Source organism: Tinamus guttatus, unplaced genomic scaffold, assembly GCF_059628265.1.
Source record: "Tinamus guttatus ecotype Peru unplaced genomic scaffold, ASM5962826v1 Tinamus_guttatus_pri_ptg000318l, whole genome shotgun sequence".
NCBI lineage: Eukaryota > Metazoa > Chordata > Aves > Tinamiformes > Tinamidae > Tinamus > Tinamus guttatus.
In genome coordinates, this window is record NW_028288852.1 from 722,836 (window position 1) to 743,998 (window position 21,163).

Here is a 21,163-nt window from a genome sequence, read left to right on the forward strand (position 1 = left end):
CTTACAAGGAACTTGCAGATCTTCATAAAGCTAATGCCACAAAGGACAGTGAGGCACAAGAGGCAGCCCTAAGTCGGGAAATGAAGGCAAAGGAACAACTTGGTTTAACTTTGGAGAAGGCCCAGGATGAGGCATGGCAGCAACAAGAAGCTTTGGCGATTCAGGTGGCAGAACTGTGGCTAGCGCTGCAACGTGCAGAACAACAGGCAGCAAGAAGAGAGGACTACTTACGGCAGGAAATCAGTGAACTACAACAGAGACTGCAAGAAGAGGAGAGTCGGAACCAAGAACCGAGCCAAAGTGTTACATCTGCTACACGGCCACTGCTTCGGCAGATAGAAAATTTGCAAGCCACGCTGGGAGCGCAAACCTCCTTGTGGGAAAAAATGGAAAAGAATCTTTCTAACAGACTTGGTGAATCTCAAGCCCTTTTGGCAGCAGCTGCCGAAAGAGAATGGGCTGCAACAGAAGAACTTCTTTCTACTAAAGTTCAGATGTCTTCTACTGAATCCCAGAATAGTCTTTTAAGGCAAGAAAATGCTCGTCTCCAGGCTCAACTAGAAGGGGAGAGAAACAGACTGAAGAAAATGGAAAATGAGAACAGTAGATACGAGGCTGAACTGGAAGGTCTCAAAGTTGAGTATGCAAAAACCCTTGAGGAGGCAAGAGGGGAAAAGGAATGGTGTAACAGAAATGTTACCCACAATACGGGAACTATCCGGCCTAGGAAGCTTCCCACCGGGTGGTTTTTGATATGTGGGAACCGAGCTTGGGCTGGCATTCCGTCCCAGCCTATGGGTGGGCCTTACACATTTGGTTGCCTTAGTATGATTTGGCCACACGGCCCTCCGGGGAACAGCAAGACCCTGTTAAGGTGATCAAAAAGAGCAGCGAACTCTTTTAGCTCAGAATGTGAGGATAGCGTTGATCTCTGGAGCACTTGGGGCTCTTCGTCCCTGGGGTATCAGCCATGCGGGCACACTGAAATATTGAGCTCCTTGCCTGCTAGGCCTTGAAACAAGCGAATGCAACCAGTACTGTGCTTAGTGAGTTGTCAGATGATTTAACCCAGGTACAACACGCTGTGCTGCAAAACTGTGCCACTGTTGATTTCCTGCTTCTTGCTCACGGACATGGGTGTCAGAACTTCGACGGAATGTGCTGCATGGACTTGCAAGATCACTCGACAACTCGGCGATACATGGACAACTCCACGACTTGACCAAGCATACGGAGAAAGTAACAAAGGATGCGGGATTTTTCGGTCTAGACGGACTAACGGACTAACGGACTGGTTAGGAATTGGGGGATGGATAAAATCGTTGATGAAATCGCTGTTAATGTTGTTACTATGGGGACTGTTGCTTGTAATTAGCTTAATGATTGGTTGTACCTGTTTGCGCGCTTTAAGGTCACGTTTGTTAACTGCTTTTTCACGCAATCTGAATCTGACACCTCAAGGCTGGCTTGCTTCCCGGGGTCACCTAATCTAAAGAAAAAGGGGGAATTGTAGAGGAATGGTTAGAGAGCCGCGGACATGGCTGCCTAGCAGGCCTGCTCAATTCCAGCCTTCAGGTTTCAGTGAAAGAACAAAGGGACTGCTAACTAGGAGATAAGGAAGTAGACCAAGGTCAGAGGGAATAAAAGAGCTGTTGAACTAAAAGGATGAGCTAAACAAGTAAGGGGGGCTGTAAGGGTCTTAGTTAGATCATTGTCTACCAATTAGGAGCCTGTGTAATTACATCACTAACTGTTAGAATCATATAAATGTACTGCATGTAAGCTAATATACGAAGTCAGTTCCAGCTTCTATGAAGTTGATGTCTGGCATTCCTGACCCGCTCCAAGCTGCAACAGAAGAGCAAGGAGACGCCACCTTAGAGCTTGAGGGCTTCTTGTTGCTGAGTTTCCCTGTAGCGAGTCTCTTAGGAGCACAACAGCTACAGGATCACTTGGACTAGTGTCAGCCTCCACTCAAATGCAAAGCTTTGTTTCACACACGCGCTCACCTTCAGTCTCATCGTTCATTTAAATCGCTCACGGAGCACATTAACCACATGCCAACACAACACCGTGGACTGACCCAGGAGGGCCACTGAAGTGGCTTTTAGCAGCACTCGTAACACCTCACGTCTACTGCTGCCAGCCCTCCTGGGCCTCAAGGGCATCACGCCGCAAGATCGAAAGCAGAACTTCCCAGTGCATCTTGGTTTAATGGTCGCTGACTAGGTCCTTGTATTGGCATTCCTGTGTTTGAGTGCAATGTTTTTGCTCTACTCTTGCTGTAAAAATTACCATAATGAACTGTAAAAATTCAAGATACATTGATATTTATTTCAGGGATTCACAAAACTGTGATTTTCCTTTTTCTTTATATGTCATCCATCACCGGTATCTAAAGCCTTTTCAAAATACAAAGTATTTCACAGAGGCATAATTATAAAATATTCCTGTGTTCTCTCATATGTAAATGAAACTTAAATTCAAGGTCCTAAATTTTATGACACCACACACTGCATGGAGGGTTTCACAGCAGTCTATTTTTAAATTCATAAATGGAACTTTTAAATTAATGAAAAACGAAAGCGAGTAATAACATCAGCACAGATCCCCCTGCTGTTTACTTTGATAACAAATTCAATTTGCTTTATGGTATCTCCAAGCCTTTGCACGCATATTGGTTGCACTTAACTATATTATAGAAGCTGCAGGACAGAGCCCAAGTTGGAGATGTTGGTGGGAGCACTGGAAGATATAAGAGCTTTTAGTGCTTGGAGAGACAGTGGCAGTAAGACCACCATCAGCAAATACACATCTGTAAAAATCACCAGCTCATTTCAATGCACGCTTGCTCAAGTACTTTTGCATTCACATACACTGACCATTTGCAAAGAGAAAATTTGTTCGATATTTTTTTTTTCCAAATACAAGTTTTAAGTTTATACAACCTTGAGTGTGAAAGTCCATTTTCTGCTGTCAGTGAAGGGGAAAGCACATCCCATCTGATTAGAAGGCTCCATGGATTTAGATACACCACTGTTAAGGTCAGCTGAATGGTATGCGCATCGCCCACTTATAGGAACAGAGGTCATAATGCTACTAGTTGGCCATCGCTGTCATACTGAAAGAGTTGGGCTCTTCACTGTTGTCTGTGTTACAGGTCATGGTACATGGGAGAAAAGGGCAGCCCTGTAAATCATCTGTTACCGCGGGAGTGCCAGGAAACTCAGAAGCTTCTTATCGGTTTGAACTTGGAGAGAGATTTAAACATCGTAAACACATGCCTTTTAAGTCCTTTAGGAACAAATGCGAATACATTCACGCTTTGAAAAACATAATTAAAGCAACCTCTTAAAGTAAATATTCTTCCTCTAGCATCTGAAATCCAAATATTACCATTTTGGACAGCTGTTGAGAAAAACAAAAGCCCTGTTGTTTTACTGCAGAAAAAAAAATCAAAGAGAGAATAAATAATAATGGCATGTCTTTCTTCATTTAGGCAAAGACGTTAGCACTAAGTCAGGGTCTCTTCTGTAGTCTGACTGAAGTCAACAGTTAACATTGCCTTCAAAAGGCCCGGTGACATGACAGATAAACAGAGCTCACCCACTTTTAATTTGACTGCTACAGAATAGATGGGATTTGCTCATCGCTCTTGTGCACTGTACTCAAGAATTACCTGCTTCCCGATTTGCCCTCGTACCACTGAAGAGAGCTACGATTTCACCATTCCTCCACTCAAGGGTCTCAAACCTCTCCAGAAAGACAAGCGAGAGCAATTTAAATAGGAATTATGTAGGCAGGTGAGGTGTAAGGAGACTTTGAGCATCCTGGGCAACAGTCCCATGCTTCAGCAAGAACAGCTTGGAAAGCTGCCACCACCAGCTGTGCCGGGAGAGGCAACAGCAAGGTGAGACTGAGCTTTTTGCTGATGGACTTTTGGTATGGCAAATGTGTTTTGTTGTTGTTTTTCGTTTTATTTTGCCAAAGAGAGGGAGCAGTGCCCTGTTCAGCTATTGCCCCAGCACTTCCAGCTCGGTGCCCAGCCATATGTGCTTGGCCATGGTGCTGTAGCCATCAACTCAACTTCAGGGCAGAAGATGCAGCCCAGATAGACCCTGATACTTGGGATTAGGCTTCTTCATGGTTGTAATGCCTTTTACTACAATATATTAGAATGACAAGGCAGCAAAGGACAATACTGCCAGGGTAACTCTGAATTTCTTTGCTTCTGTGGATTTAAATCAAGCTTTAAATTATTTTTAGTAGCTTGTTATTACAGCTTTTGCAACCTGAGGACAGACTAGTGCCTTTAATTCATTAGCAATTTCGACAGTTAATCAGAAAATGTCATTACCTAGAAAGGCTGCAGCTCACAATAAAGCACGCTGGAGTTAAATTTAAATTAAAGCATGGACAGAAATGAATGCAGCCTTTGATCCCCCTTCCATCCAGACTGCACCCTGATGGGCACAGCTGGACAGGGTAGAAATCGTGCGAAGGGAGAGGTCTCGCTTGTTTAAAAGGATACTGTCAACTCATTAAGTCTTCGAGTTGAGCAAAATGAAAAAAAAAAAAAAGATCAGTGGCTTCTTTCAGAGCTCTCCTAATGTTCCCCGCAATGGCCATTTCTTGCCAGTTTTATTTTTAAAAGAGGCTGTTTTTCATACGTTTGACTGAAAAACACACCCTGAACATCTGCTTAATTTTCACAGTGTCCAAAGCCGGGTCTCAGTGAGCCGCACGGGTGCCGCGAGCCCAAGGCCCGGCGCGTGCCCCTGTCTGAAGCCCCAAGCCGTGCGGTGAGCAAAGCACCCGGCTGCCTTTGCTTGTGACACCTTCTCGCCATGGGCGAGATCCCCCATGGCAGCCGGCCCCACCAGGAAAACGGGGGGCAAAGGCCATGCTCCATCCCGGAGCGCCATGTGGAGGCCATCGGTGCCGCCCCGGCCTTGCTTGGCTGAGCGCTTCTCCTGAGGCTTCTCTGCTGGCAAAGCGAGCGGTTCCCTTCACCCTCCATCCAAAGGCCTGGATTGCTGCTCATCAGCGCCACGAGCCCACTGGCCCACCGCTGTGCGGGCAGTGGGCTTCGGCACGAGGCAGGCGCCGAGGGAGGGCAGGCGAGTGAAGGCAGGACCGACTCCGCTCTCGGAGAAAGGGCGATGTCGAAGCGCGCCCCAGCTCGCAGGAGCACAGCTGCAGCGGGTTAGCGAGGCGTCTCACATCAGCGAGTCCCTGCAGCGTCCCGCAGGGGAGCGAGCTGCTGCCGTGAGCCAGGGCAATGCGCGAGATTTTATTTGCAGGGAGTTAGGGGGATATTTTAAAACCAAAGTTGTCAAACTATTACTGGCTTCAGTGCTTTCTCTTCTTCGGGTCCTGCCTGCTGGGATGGTATCGGATTTCTGTTTCACTTGGAATTTCACCTGAAAACATGCATTTCATTGCGTGTGGTGCCACGGAGCCGGTTCCCGGGCTCCCAGCTGCGGAGCTGCCAGGATGCATTTGGGAGGGATCCATGAGAGTGCTGGGGAGCTCTCATGAGCTGAGCTGAGCCCCAGCACTTGGTAGCGAGTCCCCTTCTCTCCCAGCTCTCCTGCCCCATCCTCTGCCTTTTGGTAAGTGCTCCTGGCCACAGCCTCTGCATGCATTTTCTGCCCATCCTGGGCACGTTTTTGTGCTCAGTTAAGCACGGCTTGGGAAGTCTGGGTTTACATGGGAGAGGCTTCCAAAGGTCGCTCATTGCAACCAGTGCAGGGAAACCATGGTGTTGCTTAGCCTTCTGGCTTGAACCAGGAAATTTTACCAGAACAGCAATGCCAACAAAAGCAGGTGTGAAAGGACGCAGCTAATCGACCCCAACACCACTAGTGATGCGCCCAGACCCCTCCAGCCAACAGCACGGGGCTGGCAGCACGTGGCACTCGTGAAGCACAGTCAGACTGAAGTGAAAGCAGCAGCAACACGGGGTAACATCGTGTGACGTTTTTAAGGAGAAAACACAGAGTTCGCGCATGCTTGGAAGAGGAGGTACGGCCGGTGCCACCGGGCTGGTTTTGCCCTCTAGCGGCACGGCCAGCGCCACATGGGAGAGCCCCCGCCTGAGAAAAGAAAACCCGGCTCTAGGTCACGGCCCTTGTGGAGCAGCTCGGGAGCGAGGCTTTAACTAAACACAGGCTTCCGAGTGACCGCGGCTCCCCGCAGCTCTCCCCGCGCCTCGCCCAGGGCCCCATTCCCACACACACACACACACACACACATATACAGACGTATGTAGACACAGAGGCGGCGGGAAGAGCCTCGCCGCGGCGGGCGCCGCTCGCCGCCTCACAGGGGCCGCCGCCGCCGCCGGGGGAGGCCCGCGGGCCGCGCGCGGAGGAGGAGCCGGCGGCGGCGCCGCTGCTGCCGGGCGGGCCGGGCTCCTCCGCGGCGCGGCGGGTTCCTCCCCCCGGCCGCCGCCCGCCCCTGCCCGCCCTCCCGCGGCGGCGGCCGGGCGCGCAGCGGCGGCGGGCGGCGGGCTCGGCAGCGGCTCGGCCGCGGCGGCGCTTGCCGCGATGCCGGCGGCGGCGGGCGACGGGCTGCTGGGGGAGGTGGCGGGCGGCGGCGAGGCGCGGCGGGCGGCGGCGGCGGGCGGCGAGGGCAGCTTCGTGGCCGCCTGGCTGGGCGCGGCGGCGGCGGCGCCGCGGGAGCGGCTCCGCGACTTCCAGCACACCAAGCGCGTGGGCAGCTACCTCATCGGCAGGAAGCTGGGCGAGGGCTCCTTCGCCAAGGTGCGCGAGGGGCTGCACGTGCTCACCGGAGAGAAGGTACCGCCGCGCCCGCGCGTGCCGTGGCTCTGCCCGCGCGCGGACGGAGTTTCGCCAACTTGGCGGCGCGTTTCGGCGCGGGGCAGCGCGCGCCCGCCGGGAGCCTGGAGCCCCGCGCAGCTTCCCTGCCTCGCTGCGCTTGCCGCGACCTGCCCCCCACCCCTTCTTTTGTTTTTGTTTTTTTTTTTTTTCTTTTCTCCCTCTCCTTTTTATTCCCCCCCTTTTTTCTCCTTTCCGCCGCTTTTTTCCCTTTTATCTTTGTTCTTTCTTCTCCCTTCTTTTTTGTTCCCCCCTCTTTTTGTCAGAAGTGCGTTGCAGACCACCAGCCTTCTCTTGCTCGGGAGCAGTCCCTGTGGCTCCGTGTCGGAGATACTTGCAGGCATTCCCCGCCAGTTGCGATGACCCAGGGTGCTGGGGAGGGGTGCGAGGTGGCCGGTTTCGGCAGGCCACGTTTGGGGTTAGGAGCCCTGGCTGCTGCTTGGCGAGGGACGTGGGACCGCGTGCTGGACGCTGCTGCAGGCAGAGTGCACCGCGTTTTGTTCGGTAGCCCTTGGGAAAAGTCTCTGCTTTTTGCTGGGTGTCCGGAATCTTTTAGCGGAGCCTTCACCCATGCGTCGGGATGTGTCGCAACGCTGCGGAGAGTAGTTGGGGTTTAGCCTGGCAGCAAACAGAGCAAGGACAAGGCACTCGGGCCCCTTGATGAAGAGTTCAGCTGGTTTTGTTTGAGCTATCGGACCCGCGTTTTATCAAAGGGCTAGCGGAGGTCCGTGTGTGGCGGGACGCCTCGCTGCCGCCGAAAGCTCCTCAGAGCAGTCGGGCTAAGCGTGGAGTAATTTCCTGGGGGTTTAACGGCACTGTAAGCGCGCCGTTGTTGTGACTGCATCTTGGTAGCGCACAGTCCCGCACTACTCCTGCGATTTTTTTTTTTCCTGGTACATTTGTTTTGAAGTGAAATTTAATGTAGGACTCTGAATTTCATTATGAGAAAAATGGTAAGGCGAGTGATTATTATCATATAGGAATGCAAAGAAATTTTTTTTTTTTTTTGTTCTCTTCTGTTACCAAGCATGCGCTTCTCGGTATCTTGGTAACAGATACATCCAATGATCCTCTAGTTGATAAAAGGCACATGCACACACGTGTCCTTCCCACCTCCATTTTTTTGGGTTGCTACATTTATCCCAGCCTGCTAAGAGGAAAAAATAAAAAAAGAGTCACCACACGCCCCTGTCTCGGCTCCCAGGCCCACTAATTTTTGAATGCAGATAATTCTGACAAAATGACAAGTAGAAACACTAGGAGAGTTGCACTTGGTTGCTACCAAGCCCTGGTGTGCTTGCTCCTGGACAAGTAGGGTGGCCTCTCATCTTGTACCAGGTTTCGAAGGAAATTCTCGCTGCTGATTTTGACAGGCACCTAGTTTCTAATTTGCTAATGAAAGATCCACCCTCCCAGAAAATGCACCTATTTCATGTTAGCACCTCACGCTGAGATGTCAGAGTTGATGAGTTGGAGGCGACAGTTGTTTCACATGGGGTCCTACCAACCCAGATCCCACCTCTCCTCAGAGGTGTTCTGTATGCACGCGACCCTGCACGGGCAGCTGGGGGACATGCTGGGCTCTTTTGGGTATATTCCCTTGCGGAGCTTCACGTGTGGCCTCTAGCCAGAAGCAGTGAGACGTGCCCAAACTGGATGTGCCTCCCTGCTGCAGGCGGCGCTGCCTGCATGAAGGCCACTGCAGGCGGCTGAGTGTAATATGAGGAAGAGAAGAAAAACATCTGCTTTCCCGGGCTCCCCTCTCGCAGAGCACAAGGCTCTGCTCGAGGGGAGGCTGGGCCAGCATGGGAGGGAGGTGGTGCAGAGGTGGGGAGCGGTAGCATCAGGTCACGCGAATAGATTTGAGGGGAAGAGAAGGACTCTTTCGCACAGTGAACAGTTTATTGCCGTGGCAGAGTCCTTCCCATAGGGGCACTGTAACACAGAGAGGGCCACCATGTCCCTTGGTACAGCCGTATTGGTGCCTCCTGAGAAGTCCTGGTGAGCGTTGGGCCACATTAACAGAGCTGCTTGAGACACACGCCAGGACTTTGAGGTGACGGTTACCTTCTACCCCCTCCCTACCCACCTCCGTCCTTCAGCCTGTCCCTTGGAGAGGGAGAACCCCCCGGAGCGACACCACGGTGCTCACGCGGAGGTTAGGCAGGCCCGGCACTGGAGTGCCTGGCGCTGCAGGACCTCATGGCTCGCGCATTGTCGGGAGCCAGAAGTGTGCCGCGTCCTCTTGGGTGCCTCCGTTTGAAGAGGAGAAGTTAATCCGGGGGAGCGTGTTCCTGACGCGCTTGCAAGTGGCGTTCAGCGGAGCAGGACGTGCAAACAAAATCTTCTCCTGTGGACAGTGCGCTGGATCACCACACTCACTGCATTTTTCTAAGCTGATGTTTTATGAGCCTATTATTCTGGGATTAGTGCCTGCGTGTATTTTGGAAAAAAAAAAAAAGACATTTGATTTCTGTCTTGCCAAAGTGGTTGTTGAGCACAGGTGCCACCTACATTTCGATGAGATAGTGTAAAGTAGGGGTCTGGCCTACTGATGTCTGGTGTGTGCATTGGCACAATCCAGACCATTATGGTCATCAAAGTCTCTGCCTTCAGCGAGCACTGCCCAAAGGGGTTCTGATGTGCATCAGGCTTCAGCAACTCTGGAGGAGTTAATACGTATTATTGTTTCAGAAAACTGTGTATTTAGAAATGAAATCTGTGGATTAATGAGTCCCCAGCTAGGCGCAGATCCATTGCACTGACACAATGAGTTGTACAGAATCGAGGCACTGCAGAGCAAATGCCAAAAATCTGCCATTACCTCACCCTGAAATTGCTAGAAGCTAAAGAGATCTTCAAGAGAGCATGAGATGCTGCTATATATTAGGGGCCAAATGCTAGTTACTTTACCAGCTGCTTCAAGGGCAATTTGGTGGATTATACATTTTGAGTAAATTGTGTGGGATTTGAACCAACAGCTCTTACAAGTACCTAAGCACAAGAGGGTGAGCTAAGGAGAGATTCTGAGACTTAACTGTAAATGTCCAATCACATCTTTTACAGTACTTCTTGTGGGTTATGTTGCCATAATGCCAGGCATGTTATTACTTTCTGAGCTTGAAAGATGTTTGGTAATGCTTGATGCAATTAAATGCATTTTAGCTGAGCATAGGAGAATGTTGAGCAGATTTTTTTTTCCTCATTGCTTTTGAATAAAAATATCACAGCCTATAATCTGACATTTTGGGGTGAAAAGCTGATTTGTAAGATCAGTTCAGGCAGTTTTTATTGCTAATCCAAAGGAAACAGTTTCTGTGCAAGGAACGAGCCAATTTAGATTTAAATTGTGGCTATGAAACCCCGCTGTGTTTGCTGTATTGTTATTCAGCTAATTTTTGGAGCCTGTGCACAATATATTCTCAGGTTGTTTCAAACCTTGTGCTTAGGGCTCCGAATGGTCAATTACTGGGTAATGGAAATCTGGCAGAAGTTGACACTGCAAGATGGTGCTCTCTGTGACTCTAGACAGATGAAATTTTGTTCCTATCAGTATATTGTGGGCATGTATCATGTTCTATCTGTAGAATATATAGCGTTATTTGCTGGGAACCCGTGATGAAATGCCTGGATAACCCCATATAGGATTACAGAAAGACAGTATATTAAGGGTGGAGGATGCTCTAAGGCCAGAGTTTGCACAGACATACTTGAACTGAGGTTACATTTAAGTTCTCCTAGGGATAAGCTTTGTCACTACAAATATAGTCATGGCAAACTGAATCATTTGATTTCTCATCCACAGAGATATGTGTTTACCCATTTCTTTAGCATTATTGTCGAGCTCAGAATAGGTGCGTTTTTAGTTACAGGTGGTCGAGTGGTTTTCTATAACAATGCTAGCTATTTAGTGGAAGCAGATGCTAAAAATACGGTTTACCAGCCTCTTTTATGAAGGTAAAATGATTAACATGAGAAGTGGCTTTTTCCCCAGAAAGGCCTGCTTTCAGAGCACCTTCCTGCAAATAAGGAGGCGTGCGCGCGCCGGGAGGGAAATGAGTATTTCCGAGCCTGGGGGAAGCGCCGGGGTGGGATACGTGGGCACAGGGAGCTGGAAGTCCCTGCGACCTGCGTGGGCCCTTCTCTCCTGCAGGCGGTTTGCCAAGCTGCACGTGCCGCTCTCTCGGCTGCTTCTTCCACCAGTGGGCTCAGGCCATGGAAACTCTCCCGGTGCCCAAGGCCCGTGTGTGCTGTGGCGGGTGACGCTTTGCCTGGGCACTTGCTCTCAGTGGCCGTGCCACCCCTGCAGCATCGCCGCTGTCCTGCCGAGAAACCGGGGGCTGGTGTGGACTCCTGCGTCGGGCTTGGCCGTTGTCAACCGCGTGCGTTCAGATCTCAAGATCGAGGCTTCCCCACATAGCACTACTGGCTTAACTGTTGAAAATTCGGTATTTACTCATACGTGGTTCTTGAATCTCCACCCTTGCCTTCTGATTCTGCACTCAGAGATCACTTTCCAACTTTCTTCCCAACCATATGAGGTAGGAGCTTACTTAGTCCAGATGCCAATGGAGTCGCTGATCTTTCAGTTACTTCCCTTTTTCCCCTACCGTGTGCTATGAGGTTCCAGATACAGTAACGAAACTTGAAACCACTTCATGGCTCTCAGTGGCTCCTCGGGTAAAGCCACAGAGTTTTGCTTTGCAGATTGGTCTGTTGGTTTATGCTCCTCTGGCAGCACTACATGGGCTGGATTCCTATAGATGTGTTTGTTTGCTCACTGGAAGTATTTAGTTAGTAGTTTTCTTGTTGAGTTTTTTTTTTTCCTCAGTATATTTTTAAATTCTAGCTATACCTGGAAAAAGCTTTTGAGAAGTCCTTACTGTAAATCTGTAGAGCGACTTTCTCCCACGGTGCTGTTGATTAACACCTGGATGGTAATGCATTATTTTGCAGCTGTCAATTATATGCACTGAGGGGTGAAATTTGGTGTTTCTGCAGCCTTAATTTTGACACTGCCTTGCTTTTCTGTATTTACTTTCACTGCTTTGATGCTATTCTTTTCAGAGAAGGCTGTATTCAGGTGCTTATTTTAAAGTGAAACTACTAAACATATGCTTGTGTGAACATAAGACATTTCAGGAAACGTTTTGAAGGACGCTGCTGCGATTCCAATGACATTAGTAAGGACTTTGCGGGAAGCTGAACTGGATTTGTTGCTTCATCAGCACAAAGTTCCCTAGTACATATTATGGTGCATTTAAGCATTTAAAAATAGGGCAGAAGAGATGCCAAAAAGCTGATATGCAATCACCTGCTCAGCTTGTTGGGCTCACCTGCTAAAAGACTTTTTTGTCTGGAGAATAACCAGTCTCGCAGCAGGCACTCGCTGTAAAGCCCCACACTTCCCTCCAACCCGTGGTCGTTCTACATTGCTTGCTTGGAGTAAGCAGAACAGCCTTTAATAGCCAAGAGAGCTTTTGCTTACTGCAGTCTGTCTTCCAAGAAGATTGTTTTAATATTTTTCAGCTGTGGCTTACAACATGCTCTGCAATGAGCTGAATTGATGCACATGTGGCAGTTGCTTATCCTCTTGAGATAATCTGCTTTCAAGTTTACATTCAGCAGTTTTAAGGACATTACTAACAGTGCATGTCAGCAATGTGCTGCTTTTCATACGGACCATTAGAATTTTAGAGGCATATGCAGGGCTGAGGGAAGCCGCGTGGTTAGGTTAAATTGACACCAGGTGTAGTTCTGATGTGGCACTCACATCTGGTCCTTTGTATTTGTTCTTTCGATTTTTTTTGTATTTTTCACGTTTTTAATGAGGTGTAAAACTGCGTGCCTGTTTTTGTAGGCATGTGTTACCTATAAGTGTCATGCTAATTAAAACATGCCTCACTTTCCAATGTCTTGGAACGCACCATATCTTTTTAAACTAATGAGCAGGAGAACGCTACTACGTCTTCATGTACTTCGACAGACATAACGCGTTCAACTGCTTTGCCCCTCTGCTATAGTGAGTTATTTGTTAGCCAGTGTGCAGGAAAATGGAGGTTGTGAATGTACAGCACTCATCCTTCACGAGGACGTAATCTCTTAAGCAAAGCAGAAGTTGTGACAAACCTTCTTGCAACAGAGTGATAATAGCTGTGGCTTAAAAACTGGGCTGTCGTCTTGTATAACCTTGTATAACCAACTTGTATAATATGTTGATGGCCTGAGGGTTTGTATATTGTTTTACGCTTCAAGGCTTTGGAGGAGTATCTAGCACTAGATACTGGTCTGAAGCCAATGATCAGGTCAATATCACATGGAAGGAGATGGATGTGGATAGCTATGTTGGTGCTTACCTGGCAGCGAGGGACACTACCGAACATCCCCGTGTGTACTGGCCTTCACTCGGATTATCCCGAGTACTCTTCAGCTTGCAAAGTAGTAGACTTCACACTATTTCCATTCCAGTTGGGCTATTTTCAGAAAAGTGAAAGAACAAAAGCACCTATAGCATGCTCAGACTTTTCCTGCTATCCCTTTCCAATGCATGACCTTTGGTGGGGCTCCAGTGAATATGAACCTAGCATGCCGGTGCTGCTCAAGTGAACCAAGCAGTTTCGTCTGGTACATTTTATTGGAGTAAGAGCGAAGGCTGCAGCTGTAAGGGAAGCTTTGGGGTCTGTGCTGGAATATGTCTCTGATTTTGGTACCTAATCAGTGCATCCTGATGTGGGTTTGAGTGGGTGCCTGCAAGGAAAGGAGTCCAACCTCCTCGTGAAAGCCAGGACCTTGTGAGGAGTTAGCATGGTCCGTAGAGGAGACCACCTACCAAAATGCATAGCAGGCTGGTGGTGTTATGACCAAAGACCCCTTTTCTGCAAATGTCGTGCTCCCGTCTCGTGCTACCCAGCTCTTAGAAGAGCTTTTGATGTTAGACCTGATTGCGCTGCTCTTGGTTGTAGTGTGAGATACTACATACTAGTGCTTATGAGGGGAAAAAGAAATTGCCACAGAGAGAACTAAAAAAAGATAAGTTATACATAATAAAGTTCCTATGCTCTCTGCCTGTTGTTGAAGATTGCCATGGAAACATTTTTTTTTTATGAATAAATTTATTTTCTGTGAGTAATGTCCACAGAGCTACAGAGCTAAGAGAGAGAATATATATAAAAATTATACTTTATTGGAAGCACTCTTTTCCTGGCTCCCAATGATTGTAAACATTTTATCTTCTGTTTTTCAAATCACTATGAAAAGAGTGTGTTACCTGGTCCTCAAAAGCAGCAGCTCTTGTTGTTTTAATAGGCATATTTTATTTTACTTCATTTTTTCTTGCAAAGCTATAAAGCTATATTGGTATTAAAGCATTTTAAATAAGGGATTCATAGTCTTCCATATGCCTAGTTAGGCAATTGATCACTAAAATGTGAAACAGGGGTTGTTTAATAAGAAACATAATACGAGCCCATGATCATGAAAATGGGAAGAGGCATAAGCAAGGTCTCTCACATAAGGGTTGGTGTTGGAGGAATGTTACTTGGTATCATTTCTCTGCTTTGGTTTCCCCACAAGTAATCCGAGATCTTCATCCATCTCGCTGTGACAGAAGAAATTTTCAGCATTAAAAAGGCAAGTTATACTTTATCAGAAACAGCTGGATAGGATATGGTTCATTTGTGACCAAGGCATAAACCATGCTTGCCTGTATTTTAGCTCTCGCTGTTTCTTGTTGTTCTTTCAGCTTAGCAAGGCCACGTCTAAGTGAAGAGGACCTCTGTTTTCTAGCAGTTGCCACCCTGGCTTCAGCTTTGACAAATTGAAAGTAGCAATCAACTCTGGTCAATGTAAAGTAAGGACTTGCTTGTCCTAACAGGTTTTCCATCTACCACTGTGCCTGCCCATCAGGCTCTCATTGCATTTGTATAACAGTGCTTGGAAAATGTCTTTCCTCTTAGCAAATCATACCTTGAGCTCTGAAGAGTTTCCATATTGAATGATGGATAGTGTTATAGCATGTAGCTCTACCTCATGCATGAGGGTCAAAAAGCCTTTTTTTTATTATTAAAAAAAAAAAGATATTCGGAAAGTGATACTTGACAAATCTTTTACATTTAAACTGCTAGGCAAATTCAGCTGTTTCAAGCATTCCAGTGTATGTTTTCTTCTTGCCCTATGTGACTCAAGCCTAAAGGCTGCTTTTGACAGGCTTGTAAAGATTTCTTCTGGAAACTTTGTTGTGTCCTCATTTGTCTCTGTGCCTGGCTTTCTGCTGCCACTACCTCCATCAGTCTCTGCCTAATCTCTCTTGACTTGTGCAGATACCTGCAGAGGCCAGGGAGGTAAAAATGTGCTGCTGTCCCTTGGGGATGCGGGTGCTGCTGCTCCATTGATTAGATGACCGAGAGCACCAAAAGGTCACCGGAGCTGGTTTCTTTTTGCCAGCAGCTAGATAGATGCCATCCGTGACCTGTCCAAGGCAAGTCATGAATTGCTTCCCGTGCATGTGCCTGCAGCAGTGCAAATTCCAGCTTCCCAGGCTGTGCTGCTCCCTCCATATGCCTGACATACATATATAGTGACCCGCTGCTGCTTCGAAGCTAGAGGACCATGTGCGAGTGTAGTTCATGGCGAGTTGTAACGTTCAGAATATCTGGGAAGGGGCAGAATTACCACCCTGGCTTCCCTCAAAGCCTTCTCTGTTAAGTCTCTTTGCCATAAAGGTTTGATCATTACAGATTAGCAGATAAGAGTATCTCTTTCAGGGGTTTGAAAATGGAGTGACATAGAAGAGACACAGAAGGAAGAAGATGGTAGGCTTTATGGAAACAGCAGAGCAGGAGAGGATGTCAGAATCACGTGCAGGAGAGGGTGTCAGAAGTTTTCCATGAAGTGCAACATGAAGTCATCCATGAATATGACACAAAGCAAAAAGCATTTTGAAGAGGAATATGACAGAGAACAGCTCTCCTCCAGTGAAGCTGAGTTGCTGTATGAAAATGGGCCGCCTCAAATCAGCAATTTCCTACACTTCCTGACTTGAATACAAAGGAAGAGGAGGAAGAATTGCAAAAATACAGGCAATAGCTGTGAGGAAGCTTGGAGGCATAGGATCATAGGATCATTAAAGTTGGAAGGAACCTCTAGAGATCATCTAGCACAACCTCCTGCACACACGGGGTCACCTAGCGTGCGTGGCACAGGGCTGCATCCAAGAGGGTTTTGAAGATCTCCAGAGAAGGAGACTCTACAACCTCTCTTGGCAACCTCTGCCAGTGCTCTGTCACCCTCTCTATCAAGAAATTTTTCCTGAAGTTCCTGTGGAACTTTTGGTGCTTCAGTTTATGGCCATTTCTTCTTGTCCTATCGTTGGCTAGAACACGGCCAAAGAGAAGGCAGGGACTGTCCTTTTGATCTTGCATAGTTAACACTTTAAAGACATTTGCATGATCTACCCTTGTCCTCGTTGGCTAGGAGCAGAGGATGTCCTTACACTAGTGTCTCAACATGCTGAAAATCTTGCTTCCCATGGAAACACTCCCTTGGCTGTGCTGGGCTATCTGCATCAACATCAATATTTGAGTGACTTCTCACGGTGCTTCACATGTTTTGTGCTGGGAAGCTCCAGCAAGAGTGTTGAGGAGAGCTTTTCTAATTTACCTCCCTTGATGTAAATGCTGATCCCGGAGTCTCTTACTTAGGTCAACCCCAGTCCTCCTCCCCCTAGACCTCCGTAATGTTCCCTTAACTGACCGAAGGTGAAAAGCTGAAGTCAAACCTCAGATGGTTTGTTCCCAGGGGCCTTTTCACAACCCTTTCCAAATTTTCAATGTCACCAAAGTACTGGAACCAAAACCGGATGCAGTAATCTAAGAATAGTCCCCTAATGCAATGGACAGGAGTAATTATAATGCCTTTTATTACTTATAACTGATCCATGCTGCTTACGCTTTTGAGGATTATGCTCTTTAAGTTATCTGTGGCATCAAGAGGGTTCATCTTCATTTGCTTATCTAAAGTATTCCTGAATCCTTTTCCGGCCTGCTAGATACTGTCGTCTCTAGTGTGTAGGTAATGGAAGTTTTTCGTCTTTTATCTCTTAATGATTTGGTTCTTTTTATTCAAGCTACCTTGAATCTGAAGGATATGAGTGAGCATACCCTGAGCTACCATGTATATTCTTCTTTAGATTCTGATTTGAAGCTTTCTTGACTGCGTAGTCTGCCGCCAAAGAGAGTGGTCCCCTGCCTGCTCAGGCAGTTAAAACCATATCCGTTCTCTACAGCAGCTGCTTTTATGCATTATGAAGCCCAAGACTTTGCTCATACTGTTAGAGATGTGTACTATAAGAGAAATGGCTCCTGCTTACCTTTTTAATTGTTTTTTTTTTTTTAATTGGAATTTTCTCTGGCATTTATAAAAAGAAACAGGAAGTCTTACAAAGGGAACACAAAAATTATCAAAGGCTGAATGTGGCTGTTTATGTTAAGCAAAGTGATGGTACTTCTTATTTCATGTCAAGGATCAGTGCATCTCTAGTTGTACAGCTCTGGAGAACCCTTTCCAGGTGCGTGCCTGTGTACTTGCATGCACACATATGTTGAAGGCTGTTTCTCCACTGCCATTTTTACTAAGCATGCAAGGCAAGTACAAAAGGTGTCCGAGGCTTAAGGCTAAATGGTAATTCTTTTCTATCCTTGCTCGTATAGAATAGGCATTGCTCTTGTAGAGAAGTTGCTGCAGGTTTGGATTATTGCTGATTTCATTGAATTGAATAGCTGAGCTGTAAACAGAAGGGATAACACCTGATTATCTTGTGATACCTTTCGGGATCTTCTGCAGTTTTCTTTGAAATCAGCTTTTGGAAGGTGACTAGAGTGCTAACAGTTGTAAAGGAAATGGGATGCCAAACAGAATAGCCTAAGGGAGTTCCACCAAAAATGCCACCCTGGGAACCCCTTGAGACACTTTCTCTGAGTTGGGCGATGTGGGCTGCAAAGTAATTTGGCAAATGCCTACCTCCAAGCATGCTATTTTTTCTTCAGTTTCATCATGCTTTCTCCCTTGGTGAAAGTCAAGTTTGTGTTCCCGTGATGATGTATTTATTCATCCATGTCTGAGTGGAAGTTGTGCAGTTGTGCTGCTCTTGGACAATCCTTTCCTTAAATCATTTGTTTCTTAAGAACTTGCTGCTTAAAAGTTATTTCTTTTCTGTACTGTAAAAATTGCTAGGTTAAGAATAAGCACTACCCAGTGAATGAGGTTTACATTTTCTAATCCTTGAATTTGGTTGCGAAGAGTGACTTTTATTTTGCATGCCTGATTTATTGGGTGCCCCAATGGAGATACCCTTAAGGGGACGACTTTCAAGAAAGGCTGAAAATTGCACATACTTCAAAGCTAGCTCTGTTTAATATGATTTGAATTGACCACCCAAAATCACTGGTCAGTTGTGAAAATAAAGCTCTGTGGTTTTTTAGATTTTTTTTTTTTTTTAGTGAGAGTGACAGTAAATACAAAGCAAGCTACAAGTGATGCCCGACTGCTGTCGTCAGAAGGAAGGAAGAAAAGAAAACAAATTCATCGCATCAGTCTTGTAGGGCACCTCAAAAAACAACTTGAGCTGGGCAGTGCACCCACTAAGCTTAAAATATATATATATATATATATAGGTCTTTAAGCGGATGGATTTTTTGTTTGTTTGTTTGTTTGATCAGGCAGTAAATGTTGGTGGGTTTAGATGTTAGGAGGCTCAGGCCAGGCTGTTGCCAACCGATCTCCCTGTGTCCCATCGTCCAGGGCTCTCTCTGCACTCTGTTTGTGGGCGGTTGGGTATGTTGGGGACGGTGCTGTGACCGGCTGCTCCCACTGGCATTGGCACCATGTCCAGCAGCTCTGTCAGAAGCAATTGCTAACAAAAAAAAAAAAAAAAAAAAAAAAAGTGTATCCATGCTGCAATCCATAGTTTCTTGTCTCACATTGTGTTTAGTCCTCCAGGCCAAGCTCCACTGTGCTTTCTGGACCCTTATTCAGACCAGTTTCCTCTCCATTCAGTGGGAGCTCTCTTTGGCAGAGACCTGCAGCAACTGAATTCCTTTTAATAAAAGTTAGGAGGGAATTTGCAGTGAGGCACAAAATGGAATGATTGGATCAGTGGGGGTATTTAATAATAATTAAAAAAAGGTCCTCAAAAAGTCAGGCTCTGATTTTGCAAGGTCACGTGCAGTCTGCATTTCCTCTGTAAGGTGCAGCTTATTAGCACATTATTTTGTAGGCCAAGGCAAAATTACTGCACAGTTTTTCTTTTCGTTCCCATTGCAAGTGCCTGACATTGGTTTTGTTCAAGACCCCTTGACCTTGGCTCAGCAAGCGTGCCGTGGAGAAAAACCTGTTTTCTGGCAAACAGGAAGGCTTGCTTCCATTGAGATGCATCCTTCTGCCAAGAGACAGCCTGTGCGGAAACACAGTGTGGCAAAGGAAAAACTCAAGCCTGAATTCAGACCTGGGGGCTCCTGAGTATTAACATGCCACGTGAGCGCAGTCACCTCGTTTCTATTTGGATGCAGTGGCAGTGCATCCTCCTCGGCTCCAGACTGAGGTTCGTCAAGGTAGAGGAATAGGTATCTTCACTTGTAAAACCAGAGGCTGAATAAAACTTTGTTGCCCAGACAAAATAAAATCTCTTGCCTTTTCTTGTATGTACTAGAAAAGCAGTTCTGCATCAGCCTTGGCTTGCCTTCCCCTTCCCTCTCCCTTCTTACTCTTTTCATGTTTAGCTTCCCCTTGGTAGCCAACATTCGGTTTCCCACAGGCAGGATGTTGCAGCAGTGCCATGACTTGAACTTCCTCTTGGAGCACAACAGTGTTGAGGTGGGAAAATGCAGGATTTTTCAGAGCACGTTTTGAGCACCAAGAAGTATTTATGGAGGGCTGGGCTGAAGAAAAATCCTACCCTAAGACTGAGCCCCTCCCTGCCAAGACCATATTGCTTTTATTTTGCTGTAGAGCAGTAAGGCAGCAATCTGAATAAACCTTTGCATGTTCACTGCATAAGGAAATGTTCTTTTTCCTTCACTAACAAAAGCACTGTGTTTCTGACCCATGGTTTTTCAAGATGTCACAGTGAAGTTATAAATAACCAGCAGGAGAAGGTGGCTTTGACTTGTGCCCACTGAGCACCTGGAAGTTCCCTCGGTCCCAGCTTCCCAGGGGCTGGGCTGACAATTGGTGGGTCTGAAGGCAGGATCCATCCTTCGGATAAGTCCTTCCTCTGGAACTAGTGTTTTTTTTCCCCCACTTCTTGTCTGGGGAAAATGAAGAGGAGGGTGGAGGAGATCTGGAGAAAACAGGCATTATGTGTCCTTGCTTACAGTCCTAGGGTAACTCAGCATTTCCTCTGAGCCAGCTTCTCTGCTTTTTCGCAGTTTTGGAGTGATTCTTCCATGCAAGAACCAAGGGCAGCAAACAGCTGTTGAACTTGGTTTATGCTTATCTGCACTTTCTTGCGTTTAATGAGGTTAATTTGAGCTTGGTTTGGCCTCTTCCTGTGCATCTCCAAACCCTCCCCAGCATGCAAGCACCCATCTTTGGCTACTCCTTTGGACTCTGGCATGGAAGAAGTCAGTATATACCTATTTCCAAAGAACATGCAAAATGTGTTTTCTCTGGACACATTCACAATCTAGCAACAGAAGCCCCAGCTTCCAGCTTTTTCCAGGCAATAATTTAGACTGTCTCTTTTTGACCCTTTTCAGGGTGTTGCTGCGGCTGCTGCTTCGCTGTTTAATGCTCATCAGTTCTTTTTTTTTTTTTTTTTCTTCTATTCTTACAGATTTACAGACCCTCTCAAAACCCTAGCTGGCCCAAATCCCCTGCCCGTATGTGTGAGACATGAGCCTTTGTTTGGGTGATGCCACATGCTGGTATTTGCTGCTGTTTTGGTTGCTTTATTCTGTAGGCAATGTAACTGTTTCCTACAACTATCTTTAGTGGTGTTTACACTTCCCCCTCACCTCCGTTCCGGTATGGTTCAGCCAAACCTGAACTATTTTAGGGCTACAATCAAGAGAAGCAGCAATTGCTCATATGATGTGTCACACCATAAACTTCAGGAAAGTAATTCATTCTAACAGTGCAATTCTAGGTCTCGGGAACCAAAAATATGGCCTATTACTCATCTTTGTATCTCATAACACAGAATAACCGAAACCGCTTATTTATTTACAGAGCAAAGATTTAGCCAAAAGCAAAGTGTTGAATGTCAAGAGCCACTGTTGTTACATATTCGGAGTAATTACTGACTTTATCATTTATTTATTATTCCT

General features: G+C 46.8%; 1 protein-coding gene across 3 annotated transcripts in view; it reads left to right on the forward strand.

The window, feature by feature from the left end:
• Positions 1–6,551: 6,551 nt before the first annotated feature.
• Positions 6,552–21,163, forward strand: part of HUNK (hormonally up-regulated Neu-associated kinase) — a 52,182-nt gene continuing 37,570 nt past the window's right edge. For 2 of the 3 annotated variants that reach the window (XM_088528949.1, XM_088528950.1), the window contains exon 1: positions 6,552–6,803. In XM_088528949.1, the coding sequence (XP_088385075.1) occupies positions 6,552–6,803 (252 nt within the window). Of the gene's footprint in view, positions 6,804–17,729; positions 17,839–21,163 lie in introns of those variants that run through there. The other variant, XM_088528951.1, reaches the window with a different exon arrangement.